Source organism: Neovison vison, chromosome 6, assembly GCF_020171115.1.
Source record: "Neovison vison isolate M4711 chromosome 6, ASM_NN_V1, whole genome shotgun sequence".
In the NCBI taxonomy this organism is placed as follows: Eukaryota; Metazoa; Chordata; class Mammalia; order Carnivora; family Mustelidae; genus Neogale; species Neogale vison.
Genome location: NC_058096.1, coordinates 98,682,823 through 98,710,812, shown reverse-complemented (window position 1 = coordinate 98,710,812; position 27,990 = coordinate 98,682,823). Strand labels below are relative to the sequence as shown.

Sequence of the window (27,990 nt, the reverse complement as noted above, 5' to 3'; positions counted from 1 at the left end):
TATTTATTAAACAATTACCACCACTATATTTGACTTAAGCAAGCCAAATAGTGAATGTCTCCACCTTCTTGATTTATTTTCAGCACTGAGGGCATCATTGTAGATCAAAGCCAAGGCCCCCAGGGAAGGTGACATATTCCTGGAAGTTTACCACCTGGTCCTTGCTCCCATCCAGGTCTTCCATCAGCTTTGCAATGTCAACATCCTGCAGCTTTGGGTCAATGGTGAGCTTTTCCTATATCACTGCCTTCAGCTCCTTGCTCAGCCTGTTCTTGTCTACTCCCCTGCCTGAGTACTTATAGAAGATGGCCACGAGGAAGCCTGTGGCCTGATTCAAGGGGCATGACCTGGCTGAGCTCTGGTCTTAGAGCATGCAGCCACACAAAAGTCAAAGGACCTAGAAAATACTTTTGAATAACTGAATTCTCCAAGTGGTTGATTTCTATATGTAAATATATTAAAGATATAATCTTTGGTTCTCTTATATTTACTTAGTAATTGTTGTTCACAAAATTAAGATAAAGCAGGACTTAGTAAATATATAGTTACCTATAACCTGCTGAATGATACATAAACAAATACCATCTGATGTTATGTAATTTCTAGCAAGGATGTGGTGGCATATAAAGAATTTGGTCTTCACCACTTCGGTCTTTTCTTAGCCACTGCTTCCCAGGCAAATTACTTTCAGCCACACTGGGCATTTCATTATTCCCTTAACCACTGTACTCTTCCACATTTCTCTCTTTTTATTCACAACATGTCTTCATTCTGAAATATTCTTTCTACATAAAACTATGCTTTATATCTTCAAAGCCCTATCTTAATAGTTACTTCTTCAGCTTCCTCAATGAAAATACTAGTTTCATATAGCCATTTTCTTTTTATTTATTTATTAATTTATTTGACAGAGAGAGAGAGAAAGAGACAGCATATAAGCAGGCAGAGCGAGAAGCAGGCTCCCCACTGAGCAAGGAGTCCGATGCAGGACTTGATCGATCCCAGGATCCTGAGATCATGACCTGAGCTGAAGGAAGTGGCTTAACGGACTGAGCCCCCTAGGCGTCCCTCATATAGACATTTTCATGCTAATTTTATTTACATGTCTTTGACAATAGATTTTGAACTTATCTAGGATGATAACTGTGTTTATTTTGGTATCCCCTGGAGCCATGTAATAGGAGCTCATCAACTACTACTACTCAATGAATGAGTAATTTATAAGATTCTTCATTATAAATTTACCCTACCCCACATTTTAAATGGATTATATTTTCAACTAAGAATGTCTAGTATAAAAGAAAAAAATACATCCTCTTGTTCCTATATTCATCTTCTGTTTTATTATACTACAATAAAATATTAGTATTATTGTCTTGTTACAGATCATGTTCTAGAAAGTAATGATATAATATCTCAAGGACATTCATGATCTCTAGCTCATATGCAGTATGAAATTGTGGCTTGGGCTCATATGGAGAATGCTATAGTGAACTTCTCCCTATTCATTTCTTTTCAGAAACACTAAAGCTAAAATATCACACACCCACACCTGAGCTGCCAGTCCCCAGAGAGACTTGCTTTTGCATTTGCAATAAACTGAAAGGAGGTTTCTTTCACAGTTGCTTTAGCATTATGAAGAATGTCCTTTTACCCATTTGACAGAGATTTCTCACATAATCACATGGATGTTGTTCTTCGTTAATTACAGGTATACAAGAAGAAGAGAATTGTAAAATCAGGGAAAAAAAAAACAATTAAAATAATAAATTGAATTCATGGGTGCCTTCTTTTCTTCTTTCATGGAAATGCAAGGTAATTCAGTCATGTCTTGTCAATTATTAATGCAATGTTTTTTTAATGCATGGATTATAAAATGAAATATTCTCTGTCTTCTGGCTCCAAATGTTGGATCTGAATTTAAATTTGCCCTTTTCATTCACTAGAGGCAGAGAAGCAAAGATGGGGAATGAAGAGAAAGGCACACACAGGGCAGACAATGGTGGTCAGCAGGAAACTAAAGGCAGGTGGTAGAATCAGATGGCTAAGGAAGCTAGATAAATCCCACAGCCTTTAGTTTGTCTTTATTTAAAACCCTGAGGAGAAGCAGTTTAAAAAAGATTACAAAATAGCACAGTTTATAAACAATTTAGTTGCCTAATAGACTAACAGCAGTTTAAAGTACGATTGTATTACCTAATGAAAACTCAAAGTAGAGAAGCATCATGAGGAATGCTAACTTTTTAAAATAAAAATACCTGAAATTTTCTAATTGTAAAGTTGTTTTTGTGAATGTTGGACAAGTCAGAGGTTTAGGTGAAGGGAAAAAATAACTTTGGAATTTAACAGAAACTAACAACTACAAAAAATATAATTTAGCCGCTGTGGGAATTATAAAGCATGCTGAAATAGTTGTGAGGCCCTTGAATGGTGCTACGGTATATGTCTACTGCTTCTCCAAAAGTTGTGCCTAAGATACTACAGGAAATAATTACAAAGTTTTTGAGGTTCAAGTCTGAACAAAGGGAATCAAATGCTTTTATTGTCATGCAACATTTTGAAACTGACAACACATAATAACTTGTGGTTTGCAGTTAACCAAGCAAATAATTTGACTCAATTTATATGTTTATGTTGATATAGTAAACACAATTCAAACAGCACCATAATAATAGAGTATTTTGAAATCTATTACAATAAAACAAACCATATAATTACATATTTATGCTGGTTACTGGTAGACAATGGAACATAAGCACAGAAAACAAATGCTCAGGGCAAGGTTGGTAAACTCAAAAAATGCCACAAATGATAGGGGTCACTAATTCAGATTTTTCAAATGTCAGCTTCTCTCTTCGGATCTCATTTGAAAAGAACCAAGTCCATTCTTTTCTCTTAATGTAAACTGACAACTTTGGAATAATAAAAGCTACAGATAAGCAACACTCAAGGTAGCAAAGAGGAAAGGTATCTAATCAACAAGGAATGGAGTCAAAGTCTGCTATTTGAACAAAGACGGGGGCACTCTCTGATAACAGAAGTCTACTTCACTAGACAATTGAACAATTTCCTATTTCATCTTTCTACTTTCTGATTCTACTTTTTTTTTTTTTTTTGGTCCAACTTCAACTGGTCCTTCAAATATCAGTCTGATTGGTATTATTTTATAATATCATGCTTTTGAATTTAAATCCAGGGAGCTAATATAACAATAAAGTAACAATTAAAAAAAAAAAAAAACTTGGCTCTGTGAAATAAGAGCTAAAATATACTTTTTACCCATACTGCATAAAAGGGAAAAAAACCTCCTACTACAATTTTAATAATTCAGCCAATAGTATAAAGTCCTGATGGACAAAATGAAATCAGCCAAGTTCCTAAACAATTCATTTGGATGCACTACCTTCACCACCAAGTTCTGTAAATGTGTAGTCTTCACTTACTGTGCCTACAACATCACTGACTCCTGCCTGAAATTATACTTTGAAGAATAGGAGGTTACATAGAATCAATACATTCATAAACATCACCACTTGCTTTGCACTTGTTATCATTTAAGTATTAACATACGGCCAGTCCAGAAGAAAAAAAATAACATAATACTGCTAAGCTTTATGGAACTATTTCTGAGTATTAAGAGGCAATATTTCCTAGACTTTACCATATTACTTCAATATCTTAATTGGATTCTATGGTAATTTTAATGCAAACATATCATATTGGATTGCTATGCCTCTTGCCAGATTTTTAAATTTGAAAATGAGTGTTTATATTGCTAAAATTAATTCAAATTGAGACTTCCAGATGTTTATATATGTGCACAGGTGTCTACTCTCCTCTGTTCCATATGCCCATTAAAAATGAATACTGGTATATAAAAATAAAAGAAACCTTACATGTGATGTGGGCCCCAAACCAAGAAACGGTGCCATTCCTAAGCCAGAAACAACAAAGCTTTTCAAGAGTGGAGGAACTAGACTAAAGAAGACAATGAGGGTAAATCTTCTGAGCTACTTCTGAGTAAAGTTACTTTGCCTGAGAAATAAGCGAAGTAGGCTTTGGTTGATCTCCACAAAAATCTGTTCATTCAAAAAGGCTGGAGATGAGAATAGACAGAACACGAATCCACCAGACTCTGTACAGATAAATTATTTTTCACTGTTGATCACTTGTTCCACTAGCAAGCATCTATTCAAGGAAGTACCAAAGACCATTTCAAATGCCAGTGGCTAGAACAAGCAAAAGCCTGGCAGGGACTTGACAACATACACTGAAGTGCCATTGTCAATATGATAGAAATGCCAGGCACTATAGCATCTTGTCTCTGGTATGGGATATTCATCATATTATAAACATCACAGCAAGTCTGGCAACGTACAGAGAGACCATTTAGAATAAGAAATTCCATTTCTGAGCACTAACTCTGTACCTATCTTCCATATTTTGGGAAATAATAGAAAACAATGTGAGCAGATAACACTCCAATCTTTGACCAAACTTACTGACAGAAGTCAGATGTCTGAGAAGATTCTGCAATGTAAGAAACTGCAAAGGGATAGCCTGCTGGGTCAGGGCTACGGGATGCATATGAAGCATTTATATCAAGAGACTGAGAAATAAATACATTTTCATTCACAGCTAAAATAAGATTTAATAGAATGCTCCATCATAGAAATTAAAGCAAACAGTATTAGAAATGTAACCATATATGATCAGAACTAATTGTATGGAATAAAAATGGTGCTTTTCAAATTTAAAGTCATAATGGATAAAGTGTAGCAGATTGGGTACTACAGAAAATCAAAGACGTGAACTAGAAGACCAACTCAAGACAAACTCAAGAAATTCTCTCAGAACCCACAGGAAAAACAACAGTAAACAATGATGTAAAGGATTAATTAGAATCTCAGAAAGGGTATAAGAGCAAACCTACTTTTAACAGAAATTCAAGGAGAGCCATAAAAAAGGGAAAAAACATCTATGAAATCACCTATCTCCAAACTTCAGAAGGACCCAAGTATATAGATTTAAACGCTCAAGTTCCCCCCAAAAATGAAACAATTGAGAGTAGTACCATCACTGCAAATTTATATATGTCAAGATAGAAGAAAAATCCCTCCAATTATCTATGCTTGAAACCAAAAGCATGCTTGCCTCAGATTCTGCATTTGTGTTACTAAATACTATGAACCACTTAAGCACTGTATTTAAGGGTTTTGCAGGGAAATGTCTATTACTCAGTCAAAAGTATTTGTGTGAAAAGGCAACAGGGTGTATTTGTAATATATGAAGTTATGTTAAACACATTCTATTCAGTATAATAAAAATTATTCTCTAACTGCTTGGGAGATAAAATAATGAAACAAAATCACCATCATAATATGAAAGTATAAATTGCTTGATGTTGAAATAACAGAACAAAATGTAAATAACTATTCTTAGTTATAAATAAAACCCATGCAAATCTCAAACTGCTTGAAAAATAGATGTAAATGTGAAAAATAATTATTCAATAAAGTAAAACAAATTTACCAATCAAGACTACATGAGTGAGGGGCTCCTGGGTGGCATAGTCAGTTGAGTGTCCAACTCTTGGTTTCAACTCAGATCATGATCTTAGAGCCCTGTGTTGTCCAGCTCTGCACTCAGCCTGAAGTCTGCTTAAAACTCAACCTCCCTCTCCTTTAGCCCTTGTGCCTTGTGCTCTCTTGTTCTCTCACAAATAAATAAGTCTTAAAAAAAAAAAAAGAAAGACTACATGAATAAAAGTTGAAAGTGATACAAGGATATATATATATATATATATGTATAAACTTGTATAGGGGATAATACATTCAATATAAAAAATTACAATAAAAAAAGAAAATGGCAATACGGCAGCATATAGCAAAATTGCTTCTGAGATCATCCCTTTAAGTATTTTATAATTTTAAACATAAAAATTATGTAGAAAAATGACTGCCAAGAAGATAAATATAGGAACATAAAAATTAATATTGTCACATTTTCTTACAAAACAAAATGGAGGAGATCAAGTAAATTGAGGAAAAGACAGAACTGCTTTGGTTCCCACTTAGAACTGAACATGTTGGGCGCCTGGGTGGCTCAGTAGGTTAAGCCGCTGCCTTCGGCTCGGGTCATGCTCTCCGGGTCCTGAGATCGAGTCTTGCATTGGGCTTTCTGCTCAGCAGGGAGCCTGCTTCCTCCTCTCTCTCTCTCTCTGCCTGCCTCTCTGCCTACTTGTGATCTCTCTCTGTCAAATAAATAAAATCTTAAAAAGAAAAAAGAAAGAACTGAACTTGTCAAAGAAGTACTACAGCAACATGAAATGCATGTCTTTAAACGTAATTCAAAACAAATTTTTGTGGGGCACCTGGGTGGTGCGCAGTCAGTTGAGTGTCAGACTCTTAGTTTGGGCTCTAGTCATGATCACAGGGTCATAGATCAAGTTGTGTGTAGGGCTCTCTGCTTAGCCCAGAGTCTGCTTGGGCTTTTTTCTCTCTCTCTCCTGCCTCTACTGCTTCCCCAGCCCTCTCTCTCTCAATCTTTAAAAAAAAAATTGTGTGTGACTATGTAATTAGATTGTTAATACTGATAAAAGCAAATTTTATCAGAGTCATAAAAACTTTTTTTTTTAAAGTCTTTGAATTTTAATACAAGCTTCTTGAAGGAAATGTTCATATCTGATTTACTTTGGCAGAGTATGTAGCACACACTAAGCACTCAAGTATTTGAGGGATTGAATGAAAATCCATTATAATAACCATTTAAATTTATTTTCATGTGCTTCCTTACAAAGGTGAGTCTATAATCTGAGAGACATCACATTTAAATTCATTTAAAAGTGATTTGGTTATGCATTTGTTCTGGGCACATATCCTTTAAAGAAAGAAAAAAAAAAGCTAATTCTGTGCTGCATTTATAGACCATTAGTTATATTTATTGAATGCTTACCAAGTGATAGCCCAAGTGCTAAGGGCTAAATCTCAATGAGTGGTACATACAAAAGCAGGTCATTGTGCTTTCTAACATGTTACATTTCAAACTACAAATAGACAAGCCTTTTGTGGGGCGGGGGGGGGGGGGGTGGTGCGCCGACTGCTCCTTTTCTTCTATTCTCCACACAAAGCCAGAGTGATCTTTTCAAAAACATGAATCAGCTCATGTCACTGCCTTACTTTTTAAATCTTCTAATGACTTCACATTATACTAAGGACCTAACCCAAACTTCTAAGGCTGCATAACCCTCTATTACCCAGACACTGCTTACTCTTTCACTGCATCGTCTCATGGCTTTTTTGTCCTTGTTCACAACATTCCAGACTCCCTCACATTCTTTTTCCTCCTCAAAAACTTTCAGAGTCTTAGTCTTGCAATTTTCTCTTCTAGGGACTTTTCCCCATGATCTTCACATAGCTGGTTTCTTTCCATCATGTAGGGTTCAGGTCAAATATTACATCCTTTAAGAGGGCCACCCTGACAATCCTATCTAAAGATCCCTCTCTGACCCATGACCCTATTATATTTCCTTAATACTGATCACCCGCTGATACAATCTCATGCTTGTGTAGTTTTGTTAATTGTCTATCTCCCTTCTGTTACATTCTATTAAAATGCAAGCTCCATGTGAGACATCATATGTATCCTCCCAACCCCGCACCATGCCCACATCCACAACAATGAAAGGTGCTCAAAATATATGTGAATAGATGAAAGTGGAAGTCTTTCTGCTCTTTCAACTTAAGCCCCAGAAATAAATGGCAAGGGTACATTTGAGGAATGTATATGGTAGCCTATTAATAAAGATATTAATCAGTATATATAACAATAATCATAGATGCTCAGGAAGCAATCTTCTAGTATTTAGTTAAATGTTGATGATACTGATCAGAAGATTAACCAAGATCTAAATCAAGTTCAATTAATTAGACATGTATAGTGCTCAGTGTTGTTGAGCTGGTAGACAGAAAGATGTATGGAGCAAACTTCTAGTTCTAAAATTAGCAACCTTTTCCATGGCATTGCCAAAATACTATTAGCAGTGGAAATCAGACTGCATAGGGCCTAGGCAAAGAGCAGATTTATAACTGGAAGTTCTTTATATAAGCTACAGGATCAGGGTTTTGGAACTAACTGAAGACAGGTATAATTTAGTAACTATAGTAGAGGTATAGTTTAGTAACTACAGTAGAGGTCTAGTTAAAAATAGTTTGTGTATTTGTCTATCATCTATTTGGTTGGCAGGTGTATGTGTCTGCTTACCTGTAAAAGGAAGGGAGAGGAGGTGGAGAACTTTTTAAAGACTCAATAGAAATGAAACGATAATAGAAAAGGGGAAATGAACAGGTGAAGTTCAGGGTCAGCTGGAGTCCAGCTGAGGCTTAAATTTGAAATACAGTCAACTGTTTATCAATTTGATTTATTATCAACATTTAGAAGCACTCATCTTTTAAAAGTCTTCCAGATGCAATGCACAGGAAAAAACTAATATGGCTTTTACATTTGCATATGTAGTTCAAATCATTATGGTGGAGTCTGGCATCAGGAGGATATGGCGATTCTACTGTAAAGACTGATAAAAACAGTTTTCTTCAATTGGTACCATAGGTCTTAACCAAATATTTACAATATACAAAGATATCCCATAGCAAGTTAATTATTATGTGTGACGGTGCATGCTTAAATAATTGTTTCATGGACATAGTATTAAAGGAAAGGGAAAGGGGAAAGAAGAGAAGAGAAAAGAAAAGAGAATAGAAAAAAGGAAAAATTTAACCTACCTATAAGCACTGACTAAAACCTATTTTTAAAGTTCTCTAGGGGCACCTAGGTGGCTCAGTCAGTTAAATGTCCAACTCTTTATTTTGGCTCAGGTCATGATCTCAGGATCATGAGATAAGGCCCTGGGTCAGGCTACATGCTGGGTGTGGAGCCCACTTAGGATGCTATCTCTCCTCTCCCTCTGCCTCTCCCTGGAGCCTGCTGGCATGCTTTCTCTCTTATTCCTCCTAAAAAATAAAAATATAAATATAAAATAAAGTCCTCTACAATGTTTGAATACTTTTGTGGTTTTATTGAGAATTCTCCCACAAACACACAGAGAAAGAAATAGTGTTGATTATGAAAGTAAGTAGCAAATAAAGAATTTGAAATTCAGATGTCCAACATAAATATAGAGGGAATATCATGTGTCCTGTTATCACTGCAAATCCAAGAAGACCACAGTTTGTTTCCTGAATTATTTCCCAAAAGCTATTAAACCTTAAATAAAAAAGAACCAAATATTGTTCTCATGCATAAAATCTGTCACTATAAAGGTGTTCTTTTTTTTTTTTTTTTGTAAAGATTTTATTTATTTATTTGACAGAAAGAGATCACAAGGAGGCAGAGAGGCAGGCAGAGAGAGAGGGGAGGAAGCAGGATCCCTGCCCCATGCGGGACTCGATCCCAGGACCCTGGGATCATGACCTGAGCCAAAGACAGTGGCTTAACCCACTGAGCCACCCAGGCGCCCTATGAAGGTGTTCTTAATGAGTACAACTGTTTATATAATTCTATTATTTAATTCATAAATGTTCATTTACCAAATCTGGCATATATAAAATGAGATGCAACAGCAAATCCAAAAGGTAAGTTAAGCATTTTCCCTTCTATTTCTTTTGGAGTCTTTTTTGTTCGTTTGTTTTTTTGTTCCCTCTTGTATCTCTGGCCCTAATTTCCAGAGGAACATTCCTGAAACAAGCAATATTAGGAGGCGTTCATTCAAATATTTATTAAGCATCTATGCTAATGATAGTCTAACAGATTGGGATACATCAGGAGTAAAACAGACAAAGACACTGCCCTTATCCAGTGTCAGATAGATGGAAGACAAATTATAAATGATAGACAACACAGTGAACAAGTAAATAAAAAGATGCCAAGTTTTTCTTTAAGCTTCTTGGCACAGAATAATCAAGGTCAAATCAAATAATCAGGTCAAATCAAATAATCAGGTCAAATCAAATAATCAGGTCAAATCAAAATTTGACCTGAACTGATGTAAAGTATGTAAAGTATGTAAAGATGTGTGTGTGTATATATATATATTTTTTTCTATCTCATCATGCAATAGCCATATATTTCTCCTCAGAAATGCTCATGTGTTTAATAATGATGTGATGCCCAAACCCTACTAAGGCTAGTATATTATATATAATATGTACCATCTAATCTTCCTAAAATGCAAAAAAAAAAAAAAAAAGCCTAAATTCCAGAACACATCTAGCCCCAAAGATTTTGCATTAGAGATTGTTGACTTAATTTAAAAAGTAGAAAGGGTAAATGGATACTACAGTTTTCAAACAAATGGTCAGGATAGGCCATGTGAGGTGGTTGGTTGATTGGTGTTTCACCTTCCCCCTAACATATGTCTACCTGGAACATATGATGGTGACCTTATTGGGAAACAGGATCTTTGCAGAAATAATTAAGTTATAGATCTTGAGATGGGATCATCCTGGATTTAGGGTGGGCACTTAATCCAATGAGAGATGACCTTATAAGAGAAAGGCAGAGGGAGAATTGGGCAGACTCACACAAAGATGAAGGCCATATGAAGATGGTGATAAGAGATTGGAGATATGCCTCTACTAGCCAAGGAGTGACACCAAAATCTGGAAGAGAGGTGTAAATGGATTCTACCTTAGAGTCTTTAGAAGGAAACAACCCTATTGCTACAGATTGAATGTTTGTGTTCCCCCTAAAGCCCCCCACCAAAATTCATACTTTGAAGCCTAATCCCCAGTGTGATGGTATTTGGAGGTGGGGCCTTTGGAAGGTCATTAAGTCATGAGGGTGGAACCTCATGAATGGGATTAGTACCCTTATAAAGGACATTCCAGAGAACTCTCTCACCTGTTCTGCCCTGTGGGGCCACAGTAAGAAGATGATAGTGATCTATGAACCAGAAAGCAGGCCCTCACCAGATAAGGAATCTGTCCTTGCCTTGATCTCAGACTTCTCAGCCTCCAGAACTGAGAGAAATATTTTTTTGTTTGTTTATAAACCAGCTATGCTATGGTATTTTGTTATGGCAGCCTATCAACACATTGATTTCAGATTTCTGAATTGCAGAACTGAGAGAATAAATTTCTGTTGTGCTAAACTCCTCAGTTTATACTAATTTGCTACAGCAGCCCTAAGAAACTAATATACCTGATGAAGAAAGTAACATCTAAGCAAAGGCAAAGGAGGTGAAGGACACAAGCCAAAAGTTTTCTGTGAAAAAAACAATCCAGACAGGGGAGCCTTAAAGTAGTAGCATATCAGGCATATTTTAGGATGGTTGCTGTAATTATGTTGATGGCAAATTGTAAGGGGGCCCAGGATAGAAGCAGAAAACTGGTATGACACTAGTGAAATACTCCAAACAAGAGATGATGGTAGTTGAGACCATGGTGGTGTTAGCCGAAGTAAGAATAGTCAAACTCTGGATGTATTCTGAAGGCATAAACATTATCATTTCCCAGTGGACAAAATGCAGGCTATTAAAAAAAGAAAAAAAAAAAAGAGTTTTTATGGTTGTTTTATGCTTTTTTTTAAGGCTAGGCAGCTGGGAGAATGGAGTTCATTCCTTCTGAAATGTGGTATACCACAGCAGGTTTGGGGGAGACTATCAGACGTATAGCCTAGTTTGAGATGTGCATTAAATATCCAGGTAGGGATGCTGAGTACATAATTGGCCATATGAGTCTAGGGTTCAGAAGAATGGCCAGAAGTGGCAATGGAGAGCTGAAAGCTATTAACATAGAGCTGATAATAAGACCACTAAAGAGGAAGGGAAAACAGAGAGGGCCAAGGACTGACTCCTGGGTACTCCAACTTTGAAAGAGTGGGTCTAAGTGGATCAACTGCAAAGGAGATTGCCAAGGGTGACACTCTAAGGTTAAAAAATGAAGGAGGAAAGAGTAATCAACACTGTCAAAGGCTGCTCAGGGATCAAGTAAGATAGGGATTAAGAATTTACTAATGGATTTAGAGAAGAAAAGTAATTAGTGACTTAGATAAAAGTACTTTTGGTAAATGGTGTGAGCAAATGAATGGACAAGAATGGACTTAAAGGAGGAGGGAAAAACAGGAAGAAGCAATCAGGGACAATTATTTAAAGAAGCCTGGCTAGAAGGAAGTAAGAAAATTGGAGTTGTAGCTGGTAGGATGAGAAGTGAGGATGCAAAAAAAAAAAAAAAAAAAAGATGAACCTGTTAATTCACTTGAGTTGAAAAATACAGATTTTTAAAATTCCTTTGAAGTAAGCTATCATATAGAATATATTGCTAGATAGATAAAAACTCAATACATAGAAATTTAACAACCATATGGAAAAGAAAATAATTTGTATTTCAAAGCTGTTAATGGCAGTGTTACCTCAAGACAAAAAAAAAAAAAAAACAAAACAAACAAACAAACAAAAAAAACCCCACAGAAATACAGGAACTAAAACAAACCAAAAAACATGTTACGAGACCATAGCCAGAAGCCATTTAAGTATACATATATTAAAGACAAAGTCATTGAAAATAAGGTCCTAATTCTTTCAGCACTTAGACTGAAGAGTATATTCGTTGATTAATCTACAGTAAAGTGGATTAACCCGGAAGTCTGACTTTGACAAGGTTAAGAAGGAGCAAAATTGGGTTTCTTTTTCATCTTTGCAATTAAAGATATAGTCTATATAAGGTGTTCTTTAGTTAAACAGACATATTATACTCACTCTGTAAGCCTCATTAGCAAAGATGAATAAAGTAAGTATAAGGGACATGTGTTTAGTGTGTATACTAGTAAATTTAGAAGGCCATATATAAAATATTTTGGAAGCTCTAATTGTAATTGTATGGTAGAAGGCCATTTATGCTTCCATAAACAAACAAACAAACAAAAAGCCAATACTATTTTGGCTTATCCTGTGCTGGAAAAACTAAAAATCATTTTCATACATAATCACATAAAATAACTTAAACTAAATATGCTTACTGAGATGGAGGCACCATAGTAATACTGAATTTTATATAAACATTGAAGGCAGCAAAAGGCCTGCAGTCATGTGTGGCACTGCACTTGAGTTCTCTTCTTTATGCATTCTTTTAATAAGAACAAATAAACACATGGTTCCTCTATTACCTTCCTGGTCATTTTCTATCCTATGTCTCTTCTAAGGCATACTAATTATGAGAAGGAGAGTCAGATATCATATATGACTTCTTTAATGAGTAACAGTGGGGGTAATGGGAAGGTGAGAAAAACCAGAATGAACCTTTTCTTGCTGTAGAGGGACAGAAAGAAAAGAACATATTGAGCTTATTGCCAGAGAGAAAAAGGTTCGGGTCATTTTGTCCTTATTAATGAAGTAAGCAATCATCACAGACACCAGATGTAGAGTAACATGAGATGCGTAATCCCAGGCAGCAAGTCCTATAAAGGTGCTTTTAAACACTTAATCCAGAACATGTAGGTTTTTGCAATATAGATTTTTCACAGGAACATGTTCTTTCATGCAATCTTAGGAAGTTTTTGCTGCCTAGGCCATAACTTATCCTAGGGGAAAAGTTTGATCCAATTCCATTAAGATGTAAATAATAATGATATCAAAATTTACTTGGGAAAAAAATTTTCATTAATACGTCAAAATCTTTTATCCAGGTTCTCATTTAGCAATCAATAATTCACTACATGCTCAGTTCAAGTATTATGTTTAATCATTTAAATACTGTTTTTCATCAAAATATCGTATAAATTTTATTCCTGAAGATCTTATTACATTGTGCCTACATATTTATCATTCTATTATATATTCAGATTTAATTGCAAAGTCATTTCAAAATCAAATGCTAAGTAACCAAATATGAAAGTTCCATTATATCACTTTGTATTCTTCAAGATGACTTTCCGTCAAATGTATACATAAATGCTAACATCGCAATAGAACACTCTTGGTTTTAAAATACCCTAAAATCATCATATGTAACTCCATGAGTCTTTTCTATATCTTCCTAATTAGTAGTAATTCAACTAAATGCTGAGCTCTGTTTATAAGGAATTTACTGTCTTATGATAGTAAATTTCTGTTTTTCTTAGAAAGAAAACTCATGTTATGTTTAAACTTTATAAAAGTCCTTCTTTACCTTCAGATAAATCTCTTGCCTTATAGCTACTACTTATTGGTTCTCGTATATCCCCCTTGCAATTCTACTTAAAATTCTAATTTATATTCAACATTACATATCTTCAAACACTTAAGATAGCTATAGACACTAAAAGCTATGGCTCTTTAAGCTAAGGAAAATGTATTTATAATAAAAGAATCCCCTGAAACAAAGCTGAAAGGTAATAAAAACCAAACCTGGAAGTAAACAGTTATATTTAAAATGATATTTTTATTTTGTAGTTGGGTTTGGTATTTTTTGTTTGTTTTGTGCATGAGGGAGTGGGGTGAGGGGGATTCTTCCAGATGTCTAACACTGGTAGAGTTGAAAACTGAGAACAGACTGAGGAAATCTCTATTTACTCAATAAGCTGATTTATAAAAGGAGGGCTCTATTCAAGATAACCAGAGAGCAATTCAATTTGACTCAAGAATACACTGATAAACTTCATAAATTTGCTAATTCAGTAAAATTTGGTGATTCAGTGTTGTACTAAATCACCAAGATACGAAATTTGATGGACAAAGGAGGGAAAGGAGTATCTGCATAGATGCCAAATATATGAAAGCAGAAGTCAGAGTCTAAGTAGTTTGTTGGAACAGCACAAATTATGGACTGAATGTCCCCTCAAAACTCATATGCCAACACCCAAACCTCCAAAATGATGGCATTTGGAGTGGGACCTTTGAGAGGTAATTCAGTTTATTTTAGGTCATGAAGGTAGAGCCCCATGATTTGATGAGTGTCCTTACAGGAAAAGGGAAGAGAGACAGGATTGATCTCTACTTCTCTGTGGTAGAAGGACATTAAGAATCATCTGCAAGCCAGGAAGAAGGTTCTCACCAGGAGAGGAATCTGTAGGCGCCTTGATCTTGGCCTTCCGATCTCTGGCACTGTGAGAAACTGTCTGGGATTTAAGGGGCCAAGCCTATCCTATCTCTTTATAGCAGCCTGAGCTAAGACAATACGCAACTAAGACCCCAGTCCAAAGCTCCCTTCAGGCCATCCTTCCCAAAACATGACTGTTAAAATGCATTGTAACAGAGAAAGATTTAAAAAAAAAAAAATCAGTAACATAGTCAATAGAATTCATTTTTCTATAAAAATTTTCAAGCTAGGGAACTCTAGGTATGACCCAGTGAATGAGGAAAAGTTAAGGAGGCCAGTAAAATAAGACTTAACTTTAATCTCAACAGATGTCATCTGTTGTATTTTTGAATTGTGTAGAGCAGATACTGCCACAAAACTTACACTTGAAATTTTAAACCATGTAAAAATACAACATTTTACTGTGAAGAATTTTATTGGATCATTTTATGCTAAAGTTTCATAAGAAAGTTGTATGATGGGCACTGTTGGACATCCTCCTCAGTGCTCCTCCTGCCAAAAAAAACAAAACAAAACAAAACAAAAAAAACAGTTGTATGATGGAAGAGACAGAAGGGAAAGAGGCTAAAGGATGATTAGCCATACTAGAAAGGAAGCGTAGCAAATAAGCTGAAGAGTAAAAACAAAAACAAAAGCTTCAGTGGTCCATATACACTATGGAATATTATGCCTCCATCAGAAAGGGTGAATACCCAACTTTTGTAGCAACATGGACGGGACTGGAAGAGATTATGCTGAGTGAAATAAGTCAAGCAGAGAGAGTCAATTATATGGTTTCTTATTTGTGGAGCATAACAAATAGCATGGAGGACATGGGGAGTTAGAGAGGAGAAGGGAGTTGGGGGAAATTGAAAGGGGAGGTGAATCATGAGAGACTATGGACTCTGAAAAACAATCTGAGGGTTTTGAAGGGGCAGGGGGGTGGGAGGTCGGGGTACCAGGTGGTGGGTATTAGAGAGGGCACGGATTGCATGGAGCACTGGGTGTGGTGAAAAAATAATGAATAATGTTATGCTGAAAATAAATTTTAAAAAATTTTTTAAAAATTAAAAAAAAAAGAAGCTTCAGTTATTCCACAATTGTTTTCATGGGTCTTATCTCTCTCATTGTTTGTCTCTGATGGAGTCTTCCACATAAGAACTCAAACCCTATTCCTACACACGCCATAATGAAGAGAAGAGATTCTAACACTTTTGTGTAAAACGCATCATGCTCCTGAAATCTAAGATTGTGTGTGCCATTAACATATGATTATATCAAAATCAATATATGGCATATATTACAACACATATGATAGAAATAAATCTGGTTAAAATACTAGATTTTTATATAAGCCTCAAAACAAACATTTTATTTTTTTCCCAAAAGATTACAAGATTTCCTTTTAATTTATTTGTAAGTGAACTAGTAACCAAAAGTCAAAACATTCAAGTATTAATATAAGCACTATAAAGGTATTTTTATTTCTCCTAAGTATTTATATCTATAGACAGCATTTAGTTTAAATGGTCCATATGAAGTAAAAAAATAGGCAAATAACACTCTACCTTAACACACGCTGGTAATGTTATTTTATTTTGAGATTGCTTTTAAGTGCTGATCAAAAAGTGCAGAAAATTTTCTTTTCATTACATTTTTATACAGCAAATTAGAGTTATTTTAGTCACATTCAAGGGACCCATAGAATTTTTTTTCTTAGGATATAGATATTTGTTTCTCTGGGGAGAAGCTAGTAAGTCTTAACATGAATGTATTGGGATATGAAGTAAATTACACAATTTTTTGATAGAGAGAAGACTTTAGAAATCATCTTAATGCTATCTAGACTAGGAAATCCTTTCATGAAATCTATTTCCCTGTCTCTTAAAAAATGCATATGAACACACAAATCCTTAATCTGGGTCTCTCAGCTGGGGGGTCCACGGAAAGATTTTGGGCAGTCCATATCTCTGTCTGTGGAAATTTCTATGCAAATGTTTGTGTACATACACAGTGAATGTTTATTTTGTCATCCAAATCTACTTTTTAACTCCTGCTTCTTGAATATTTCTGAAAATCACTGAGCAAGGCAACAACACTTGTATTAAGTTTATTTTGTTCCATGTAAAATGTCAGCCATCCCAGAAGTGGAGAGGCTGACACCAAGGGCTCCATGTGTTCTTAAACTGAATTGGATGACATTGGATTTTTTTTTCCAATCATGAATTTTAACAAACCAGGTTCTTGGTCCTCCTGGCAGCTGAGTGAGTTGTTCAGCAGTCAAAAAATCACATCTCCCAAGACAGATGTTTATCACATTGCCTCATATAAATAGAACATTTGTAAAATATTTAAGTAGCAAAAAATATACCTTGAATTGCAATGTACTCCATTGATGTAGTCTCCCAGTCAAAGTTATTTTTTTCTTGAGGAATCACCAACTCAATGATGCTTTTATATGCATATAGATTGTCCTTATACCCCAGAACCCTAGCTGTAATCTCTTGAGGCCAATATTTGCCATGACATGTCATTCACATAAACCGCCTGCAGTCATATCACACATGTTTTGTCAACCTATACATTCTTAATCGCTTTGCTGTGCACCTGCTGCAATGCAACCTGTCAATTTGGCAGGAAAGAGGGTCAGGAAATCCCCATGCTGCCTTCTTGTCCACTATGCAAGTATTTTAACGTGGCGCATTAAGGATCAGTAGGGGAGACTGGAGTCAAGAGGCATTGATATTCTGGTCTCATATTTGTGAAGAAAATCTGGTGCTTGCTACAAAAGCAGCTCACCTAAACTGTGGTTAACATCTTTGACATGTGCTCATGGGCTCACGTGCCATCTGGATGGGCAAAAAGCTGAGATTATAGGGGCGTACATGTTCTGAGATGAAGTAAAAACAGCATACAACCATCTACTCTGTTTAAAAGTTAGGTAGCCTTAAAACTCAACTCTAATCAGTGGATTGTAAACATGGTTTATGCCATTCCAGAAAAACAAAGTCGGCACCCCCATAACTGATGTTTACTGGATACATAATAGGAAGTAATAATTGAAAATTTTCAAAGACACTAGTCATTCCACAATGCCTTTGTACAAATGGTTTCTTCTACCTGAAGTAAAGTGTCCACTTATTTGACTGGGGAACTGTTCATTTAATAAGGAATCAAATATCACATCTATGCTTAAACGTTCCTTTAATTATTTTCTTTTAGGCATGAAGACTTGTATACATATGGTCACAATAATTGTTTTAGATACTATTGTGGGAGTAAAATCAGGTGACTTAAATAACATCCCCAGGATTAGTACTTTGCATATAGTAGCCTTCTTATATCTCCTTTTAAAATGCCTAAATCCCATGACTAACTTTTCTTCAGAGGCACTAAATTGGCTAAGACACTTCATGTCACATAATTCTCAATGTATACCCTTCAAGAAAGTTATAATGCATTTGACAATCTATATCATCGTTGGTTTCTCTTCAAAGCTGAAGATTAAAACAAAAAAATAAATTTGGGTTTGATGGGCACCTGGGTGGTTCAGTCAGTCAAGCATGTGACTCTTGATACTAGCTTAGGTCATGATCTCAGAGTTGTGAGAGCGAGCCCTATGTCGGGTTCCATGCTCAGCGTGGAATATGGTGAGATTCTCTCTGTCCCTCTGCTCCTCCCCTTGCTCACACTCTTCCTCTCTCAAAATTTAAAAAATAAAATATAAATAAACTGAGTTTGAAAATTTTGCTTACACCTGACATTTCTAACAATTAACTGCTTATAACTTATTTATCCCTACAAGATGATACCCCCATATGTGCAAAAGTTTTAGGCGAAGCTAGATAGCAGTCTCCAAATTAAAGCCCAGTTCAGAGAAAATTGTACTTTTCTTTATAAAGAAATAGACTTCTATATTTCAAAAATTATGTTTTGAGTTTAAGGGGTTTTCTAATATAAAGCTAAATTAAATTCATTTGTGCAAACCGTTGCATCTAGAGCCACTATTAAGGGCATTATGCACATGGAATGTTTAACAGATTCTTTAATCAAGGGATTTAATTACATTGTGGGTTGGGAAGAAAAGGGTAGGGAAGAAGATTACTACATATTAGTTCCCACTGTGAGAAGGTGGCAAAAAAGATCTATAGAGATTCCCTGCTGATGCTCTCAAAATAGCATCTTTAATGACTGGCGTTACATACATACTGAGGTCTCCAAACTGACCACACAAGGCATTACATTATCCAAGTTAAATGACCATACCTTTAATTAGATTCCAAAGTTTGAGACAGAGTAATTCTACAATGTTATCAGAGAGTTCTGAAGCTCCATAAGCAAGATACATTATCTATATAAGATAGATATATATATATTTATCTATATACATATAAATATCGTGATACACATGCACACACACACACAGTAGACTGTGAGGTGCTGTGTGCATGACCCATTGAACGTAGCTTCAGTAGTTCCTAATAATATGTCTGGTATATCATCATATGTCAATAAATATTTGTTGAATAAACAGTTGCATACATTCAATATGTTCAAATTTAAACACAAATCTACTTACATTAAATGCTCTGAATTTGAAAAAATTTCCAACTTGTGTGAAAAATGGCAAGAAGTCCATATCTATTCAAGACCATCATTACAGCAGTCCTACAGACCTAGGTTTGAATCCCAACTCTACCACTTAGTTCCTATTTACTCCTATGAGTTTCATAATTTCTTGGAGCCTTCTGTAAAATGGAGAAACTGAGACCAGTTCTCACAAGGTGGATGTGAGGCTTAAATCTGGCCATTTAAAGTGTCCGAAGCAATGCCCATCCCCTAGTAAAAGTTCAGCATATGGTAACTATCCTCTTCGTCATCACCACCATTGATGTTAGATATCAATTTAATTTTAATAGAGGTCTTTACTCGTTTTACCAATTCAAGCATGAAAAATTATGATGTAATTACTTCTAAAATGATAACTGCAACATTTATCACTCTGTGTAAGTTTGGAAAACTTTAAACATATTTTTTTAAAGTTCTTTATTAAGTCCTCCTATTTCTGTATTAAAATATTAGAGATAATCAAGAGTATCATGACAGAATAACTTTTTCTTTTTTCTTTTTTTTTTTAAAGATTTTATTTATTTATTTGACAGAAAGAGATCATGAGTAGGCAGAGAGGCATGCAGAGAGAGAGAGAGAGAGAGGAGGAAGCAGGCTCCCTGCTGAGCAGAGAGCCCGATGTGGGACTCCATCCCAGGATCCTGAGATCCTGACCCGAGCCGAAGGCAACGGCTTAACCCACTGAGCCACCCAGGTGCCCCCAGAATAACTTTTTCTTAAAACAAGGTAAGAAATTTCTTAACTCAAATGTGTGATCCTAATTTCAGCAGAAAGTTGTTTAGAGGAGATGATCTTCACATCTCCTAACATTTAAGCTAAAAATACGAGCAAAAACATCCTTTATTGTGCATGTACTATCTTCGATTCCTCTGAAATTCCTCTCTTTGAGTCTATATGTCATACTTTCACTGGCTACAGAACAAGAAAAAAAAAACAACTTTCTGATGTCAGATGCTGAAGATCAATAGCTATTTCCCAAAGTTTATAGCATAATTAAAATGTGTAACAGGAATAATTTTCTCTTTAAACCCTAAGGGTAGGCCTAGAATTATTGACTAAGTCAAAGTTATGTGGTGTAACATTTTTTATTATGTTTATGGATAATATAAAGGACTTTATGGCTTTTACATGTAATTTGTTAAGTTAAAAACACTGAAGAGGAAATATCCATTACATCAGCAAAGCATCAATTGTTTAAAACCGTTTTTAAAGTGTATTTTGTAGAGGTAAATCTATATTCCTTTATACCAGTTTGTGGTCACCTAAAACTTCAAACTGAAGGTTAATGGTCAAAACGTTCTTGAATTTAGTAGAACCCATTTACTTCAAACTACTTCTTCAGAGCTTTATCACCTTCCATAAAAGTCCCAGGAATGCAGGTATGACGGAAATATCATAAGGATGTGTGCATAGGTAGGACAGGAGGAATCAGGGTGTACCAAACAGGAAACACTATTTGTATGCGTGAGATTATGTGAGCAAAATACATTATCTGTAGAAAAGCAGATATATCAGCTATAGAATGAGCCAGGAATAAAACATTCTTTCAAGTAAGAAAAATTAACAGTCACCAATTTTTGTATATGGATATAAATGACAATTATTTAAAACACTCTTTGGGCGGCCCTGTGTTTTTGTTTTTGTTTTAAAGCTAGCGCTTTTCAAATGGTACACCTGGGAAATGTAGTGATTAAGAAACAATGAAGTCAAATATATATTAGATTTAAATTGTAACTTTGTCTCTCATTGATATTAGCTAAATGCCCAATTTTATTACTTGCCCCTTCCATATTGTCAATGAAAATAGCATAACCATACAATCTCTATTATGAATCACTATCCAAAGGTCTCAAAATTTTGAGCAGATAAAAACTGATCCAACCTTATTTTGATTTCTTCAAACGGAGCCAAATGGAAGAGGGTATCTATCATCCCAAAGTCTCATAGGTCTGTCATATTTATGTAATATGGCCAATGTTATATATGGGCACTTTTCAAATGTTACATAAATGAGAAGATAGCACTATGAAAGCTTACTGGCAGTGCAACGGGGTGTTCCATTATTTTTCAAAAGCTGGATGGTTTTATAATAAAATGAACTCCCTCTTCCAGTTCTGCCACAGTCCAGGGGCATGCACTCTGAAGATGACCAGCTAGAGTAGGTTCACTGGGTGGTGCTTCGTGTTAAAGTGTAAATCTTCCAGGATAACAATCTCTAACTCTCCGTGCAAGCCAGCAGCACACACTCGCTCTCATCTCCATGAAAACTGGCTTAATAATCAGCCAGCATTTCCTTTTTTCCTATTGCCTTCCCATATGCACTGGAACTAACTCGTCACTTGTCTAAGGCTGCCTTAGACCAAAACTTTTATTTTTCTTTCATGGAATCAACACCCCACATGTAGCCCCTCCCTAACTGTGGGCCGGATGCACTTGTCCTTCACCGCAATGATGCAGTCCATTTGGTATAAGCTCTATCACCCATTCTACTCTTTAACTCGGAATATGTCACCCTATTCACTCTTCCTAGTCTTCTTTATAGAAAGTTGCCCTCCTGCTCTTTCAAGTTACTCTGATGATAATGAAAAAAATAAACAAGGATAGCTGGATGGCTCAGGTCATGATCTCAGGGTCCTGGGACAGAGCCCCACATGGGCAGGCTCCCTGCTCAGAGGGCAGTCTGCTTCTCCCTTTCTTTCTGCCCCTTCCCCTCTGTTATTACTCTGTCTTTAGCTTTCTTTCTCTCAAATAAATAAAATCTCTTAAAAAATAAAATAAAGTTACTCAATGAGCTCAAGTCCTTGTTGTCATCAGGCACAGGCTTCACCTATCTACCCCTAGTACCGTGGTGATGGAACTATCTCCTTGGTTCACTCTTCTGTCTCCCACTCTCCAGCTGTGGCTGTTTCCCATAGCATAACCACTGAACAACTCCTACAGCCTAACTTTACAACTTTGCCTTTACCTTTCCTCTCTCTCTCTCTCTCTTTTTTTTTTTTTTAAGATTTTATTTATTTGGGGTGCCTGGGTGGCTCAGTGGGTTAAACCTTCTGCCTTCGGCTCAGGTCATGATCTCAGGGTCCTGGGATCGAGCCCCGCATCGGGCTCTCTGCTCAGCAGAAAGCCTGCTTCCCCTCCCCCGCCTCCCCCTCAGCCTACTTGTGATCTCTGTCTGTCAAATAAATAAATAAAATCTTTAAAAATAAAAAAATAAAATCACTTTCTTTAGAACAATGTCCTATTTCTCTTCCTAAACTGTCCCCCAACCTGCATCCCCTAACTCAGCTAACAGGACAATTTTCTTTGTCACCAAAGCCAGAAACCCAGTTTTTACAAGCTCTTCCTTCTGCTGCACTCAGTACAAGTGAACACCAATTTAACCTCAAGTATCTCTCAAATTTATTTTATTTGAATTTTGTCAAATCTCACCATTATTATGTGAACTAAGTGTTCCATTTCTATGTGATCAGGAAAAATAATGAAGATAAATTTAAAATTGATCAGAAGGGCAGCTTTTTTTATAATAACAAAGATATAGTCATATAATTATTTGCATTTGAGTCTATATTCCTCATTGGATGGTTTTGAAGCTTAAATATATTGAACACTTGGAACACTCTTGGTACACATTTGGTATACATTTAATACATGTTTTCCTCTATCAGCACAACTTAAAACGCTTTGAGAGCTCATCTAGGTAACCTCAACCAGTTACAGAACTAGAGGAAATAAGAAGGAACAGATTCGACAACACACCGTTCCCAATCTCCTAGAATAGGCTCAATGTCAATTGTTCTTCTTCTAGAAAAGTGTCTTTTTTATATTTACCATGATAAGTGATTGCTACTTTATGCTCAACTAATTTTCATATTAGAATAAATGTAAATTGCATAGATACACAGGAATGATAGTATGAATATTATGTTTGTTTGTTTTTCTAATCATATTAAACTTACTTGGGCATGCCTGGGTGGCTCAGTGGGTTAAGCTTCTGCCTTCAGTTCAGGTCATGATCTGAGTCCTGGGGTCGTGCCCCATATTGGGCTCTCTGCTCAGTGGGGAGCCTGCTTCTCCCCCTCTATCTGCCTGCCTCTCTGCCTACTTAGGGTCTCTCTCTCTGTCAAATAAATGGATAGAATCTTTAAAAAAAAAAACTTACTGAAAATATAGTATGTGTTGGTGTGGTTTGGGGCACTAGAAATACAGAAATAAACAAGTCAGTTATGGTTTCTCATCCCAGAGACAAAATTTTATTGCCAAGAAATAGGCAATACACAAAAATATTTAAGAAATGGTTCATGATAAGCTATTAAAAGAATTAAAATCAGACATTAAGATAGAATAGCTGCTCTAGTTTGAAAGACCAGAGAAGGCATCACTGAGATATTTGATCTGACAACTGAATGACAAAAAGAAATCATAGGCAGGTGTTTGAGATCTCAAACACCTAGGTGTGTTTGTTGGTGAAAGAAAGGTCAAAATTGCTGTGAAATTCAAATAATCTTAGTTAATATCTGCTTTGACTTAGTTCCCAATAAATTCTAGTTCATTCCCCTTTTATATGTATGTGATGATAATGACAAACTATTTACTATCAAATCAGCATAAGTAAATACAAATTTCATGCCAAGACTACCTTTCAGAACATTTTATTAACTAAGTGGCAATGTTCTGGTGGATTATGTTATCAAGTCATATAAGAGTATTTTGATAAATATAATTTGCTAATTACTAACTCCTGGAAATATAAACTCTAAGTTTTCAAATCAAGAAGAAATATAATGACTAAAAGAAATCCACAGAAGGTAAATGGTAAACTGAAAAGAATATAAAATATGGACCGAACACTGATGAGAACTCAGGCTTACAAATAAAAACATTATTATCATTATTTTCTTTTTTTCACTGAAATTCCTACTTACTCATATCAAAAATATAAACTTAGGGTAATACCATAACCTCAGTGCACTTGCAGTTTCTAAAGAAGGTTTATAATGCAACATACATACTATCATTACCGATGTGCTCTTCTCTATTCTTATTCTTTGTCCCTGCACAACGAGTCCTCGATCCCCAACCAAATCTGCCATCGTAAATGTATAGAACCCTATAGTTAACCAAAATGAACATAAAAGATCTATATAAAATCCAGTAAAAACTGCAGGAGAGAAACTTGAGTAATACCATACGCTTGTAAAACATATATAGCAACCTAATTTTCAAAATGAGCATTTTTATATTCTGAAATTTTAATAAAGTTAATATTTCAATCATGTAAACATTTAGATATTAAGTCTACTTCTTAACTATTCTTTTGTTTTCTTTTCCTTTCTTTTTATTTTCAGATTTTTATTACATGTTTGAGATATTTTCTGCATAAATTTTTTTCTGACAAATGTCTGGTAGGGTAGTGGAACAGCTTAAGGAGCTCAAGAGAGAATCATCCATTGCAAGATTCCAAGATGAGTTAAATAATACCATTTTCTTTGTCTCTATAATTCTTAGCTTTATTTCTCAGTATTGCCTAATAAAACTCTCTTCTAGCTAGGCCTGACCCCTGCCATCTACATCAATTATTCTTATTGTCACCATCTATATGGAACCCTTGAATAACTGAAACATTTTTATATCATCTGAACCACCAAAGTCTTAAAGCCAATTTCTTACATTTTTTGGCTGTTAGGAAGCTTGAAAACAAATTTGTGACCTATTTGGTAGCTGTTTAGAATGTTCTGGTGCATATTTTATACACAACATTTTAACTTATTTTAATCTAATGTTTTATTATGTTTACTTATTTATAGTTTATTTCAAAGTATTAATTTTGGGAAAATCCTTTTGTTTTCAATAAGATGAGAATAAATCATGTAAATAAATGGGTAGATAGAATTTCTATGTCTGTCTCTGCTATTTATTTTGCCAGGAAAGACTTTCTTCTTTCTAGCCACTTACTCTACTTTCCAAAAGTGTCAGAGCCAGTTTACATTGTACCTCCTCTGTGAAACTCTCCATATACTCCTAGGTTTCCCTATAAATTCTTAGATAATATCTACATTTATAACAATTGGCAAGAGTAGAAGCAACTTTCGCCTTTTGTGGCAACACATATTTTTCCATCTCTGAAACTGACCACCAAAAAAAATGTTGATATGATAAAGATTTTTTTTTTAAGATTTATTAGTAGTTTAAGGGAAGATAGGACTTGTCTGTGATTACATTAAATGTCTATAAACAAAGAGGAAAATAAAGCATAGTGACACTTCAGCTCTCTCTGCTTCTCACATCTCATTTTCAAAGGAATTTATTTTGGGGGCACCTGAGTGGTCATTTGGTTAAGCATCTGCCTTTGGCTCAGGTCATGATCCCCACTTGAGTCCTGGGATTGGGCCTCACATCAGGAGTCTGCTTCTCCCTCTGCCCCTCAGCTCCCTGCCCCACTCCATCTCTCTCTCAAATAAATAAAATCTAAAAAAAACAAACAACCAAAAAAAAGGAACTTGGTTTTGAGAAGACAAAAGAATCATAGAGATGGAATGTTTTCAAGAGTTTAGTCAGTTCTCAAAAATAAATCATTTACCAAGGTCTGAAGTCACAGAGCAAAATTGACTGTGTTGCTTAACAGGAGTACATGCACAACTTGTACATGTTTATATGAATTGCATTAAGCTCAGTAGTTTACTTTTCAAGATACTTTTCTTTGGGGCTTCTTTAGTAGATAGGATTTTGTACTATTCTCTAAGTCACTTTTCTTTTTTTTTTTTTTTTTTTTTTTTTTTGGTATACAATACACATCTTGCATTACACTGACCATGGGCTTTAAAGAGAACAGGTGAATTTCATGTCAATTAATTATAAAGGCATTTTTGAATGCACCTCCCAAAGTGTTCAGCTATGGAGACGGTTAAGCATCTACTCACAAAGCACCAAAATAGCCCTGGCAAATAAAACTATTTACACATACTTTTCCTGAAGAGACATTAGAAGCTCAAGGGATCCAACTAAAGCTCAATACCCTTTTAAGGGTTTTCATCCTAATCATACTTTCTTTGCAATCTCATCAGGCACCCATTTTTCCTTCACTTATGTAGCAAGTATAATACCTTGCAATAGTAAGTAAGTATATGCTTGGTTAATCCTCCCCCCCAAAACTGTGATATAAAAAAAAGGTTGGCTTGCTGTCCTACTCAATTAGCCAAATTTGTTTAAACTCTTTCCAAAACTAGTGAATAGGCACACAATGTAGTAATTATAAGGTGTTTATACATGTGCAATCATCAGATCATTACTTGCACCCTTTGTTTTATTTCTTTAAGGAAAGGAAACAGATGCTAAGACAGATCCAACCTTTTAAATGTATGGAAAAATTTAATTACATTATTAAATAATGTTCAAACAATCAAGTCATCCTGTAGGTATGTATCACCTTCTTTTCAAGATTTTATAGAGACTTTAATTGAAACTTAAAATGTTTCTTTTTAAAACAATTTTGGTGCCATAAAATACCATTTAAATCAAAGAGGATTAAACCGTGCTTTCAGAACATTCAAAAGTCTAAGAACAAACTCTAAATTTCAAAGTGTTTGAGAACTGGCCTCTCCCCCAGCAGCAGGTTTTAAGTGACTACTGTTTTTGACCACATTTATCTCATGTTCCATTCAAGTATACTGCTTGCTGTTTTATTTCTAATAAGATCTTGTTTCCATTCTGAAAGACAAGAAAAAGAGGTCCTTGGTTCGGTTTTGCTTCTTTCATTAACTATTTCTTACACATTATTTCAGAGTTCATCTCCTAATCTCTTTGCCTACTCCAGGGATTCTCTGCCTGATACCTGGGGAAAATACCCCAGCCATCTTCACGGGCACCTTTGCCTAACCCATTCAGATCAGACTCACCTGGGATTTCATGCCTTGACATTTTCTGCAATTTTACTTGCTCCAAATGTGCTGAAATTTATCCTTAGAAAATAAGGTCTTTTCAGCAGAGTTTCTGGAAGTTCCAACTCCAAAACACTCTGTTGCCTTAATATATAAATTTCAACTCCAAAATGTCTCGGGTCTTCAAGAGTTCCAACCTACCAGTTAGAGCTACAGAAAGCCTTTCTCCTGGAACATGGATAAGTCCAACAAGAACGTCTTGCACTTCTCCTACTTAAACATGCTGTTAAAGTTCTATAGGATAGAAAGGAAGAGTCATAAACTGGTCAGTCCTCTTTGGGGTTTTAGAAAGATTTCAAGGCACTCACAGGCACGGTTTACGATGATGAATGCAGAGATACCTTTCCACCACAGAGAGTAAACATGTACACCAAACCTGT

The 27,990-nt window shown here is 35.5% G+C and overlaps 1 protein-coding gene and 1 pseudogene across 3 annotated transcripts in view; both read right to left on the bottom strand.

The window, feature by feature from the left end:
- NAALADL2 (N-acetylated alpha-linked acidic dipeptidase like 2) overlaps positions 1 to 27,990 on the bottom strand; it is a 1,286,203-nt gene that overhangs the window by 902,921 nt on the left and 355,292 nt on the right. The window contains exon 1 of one of the 3 annotated variants that reach the window (XM_044251812.1): positions 27,569 to 27,918. The exons of the other annotated variants lie outside the window; for them this stretch is intronic. Within the exon in view, the coding sequence (XP_044107747.1) occupies positions 27,569 to 27,590 (22 nt within the window). The 5' untranslated portion in view covers positions 27,591 to 27,918. Of the gene's footprint in view, positions 1 to 27,568; positions 27,919 to 27,990 lie in introns of those variants that run through there. 3 annotated transcript variants of the gene reach the window in all.
- Positions 7 to 27,526, bottom strand: LOC122908409 (annotated as a pseudogene).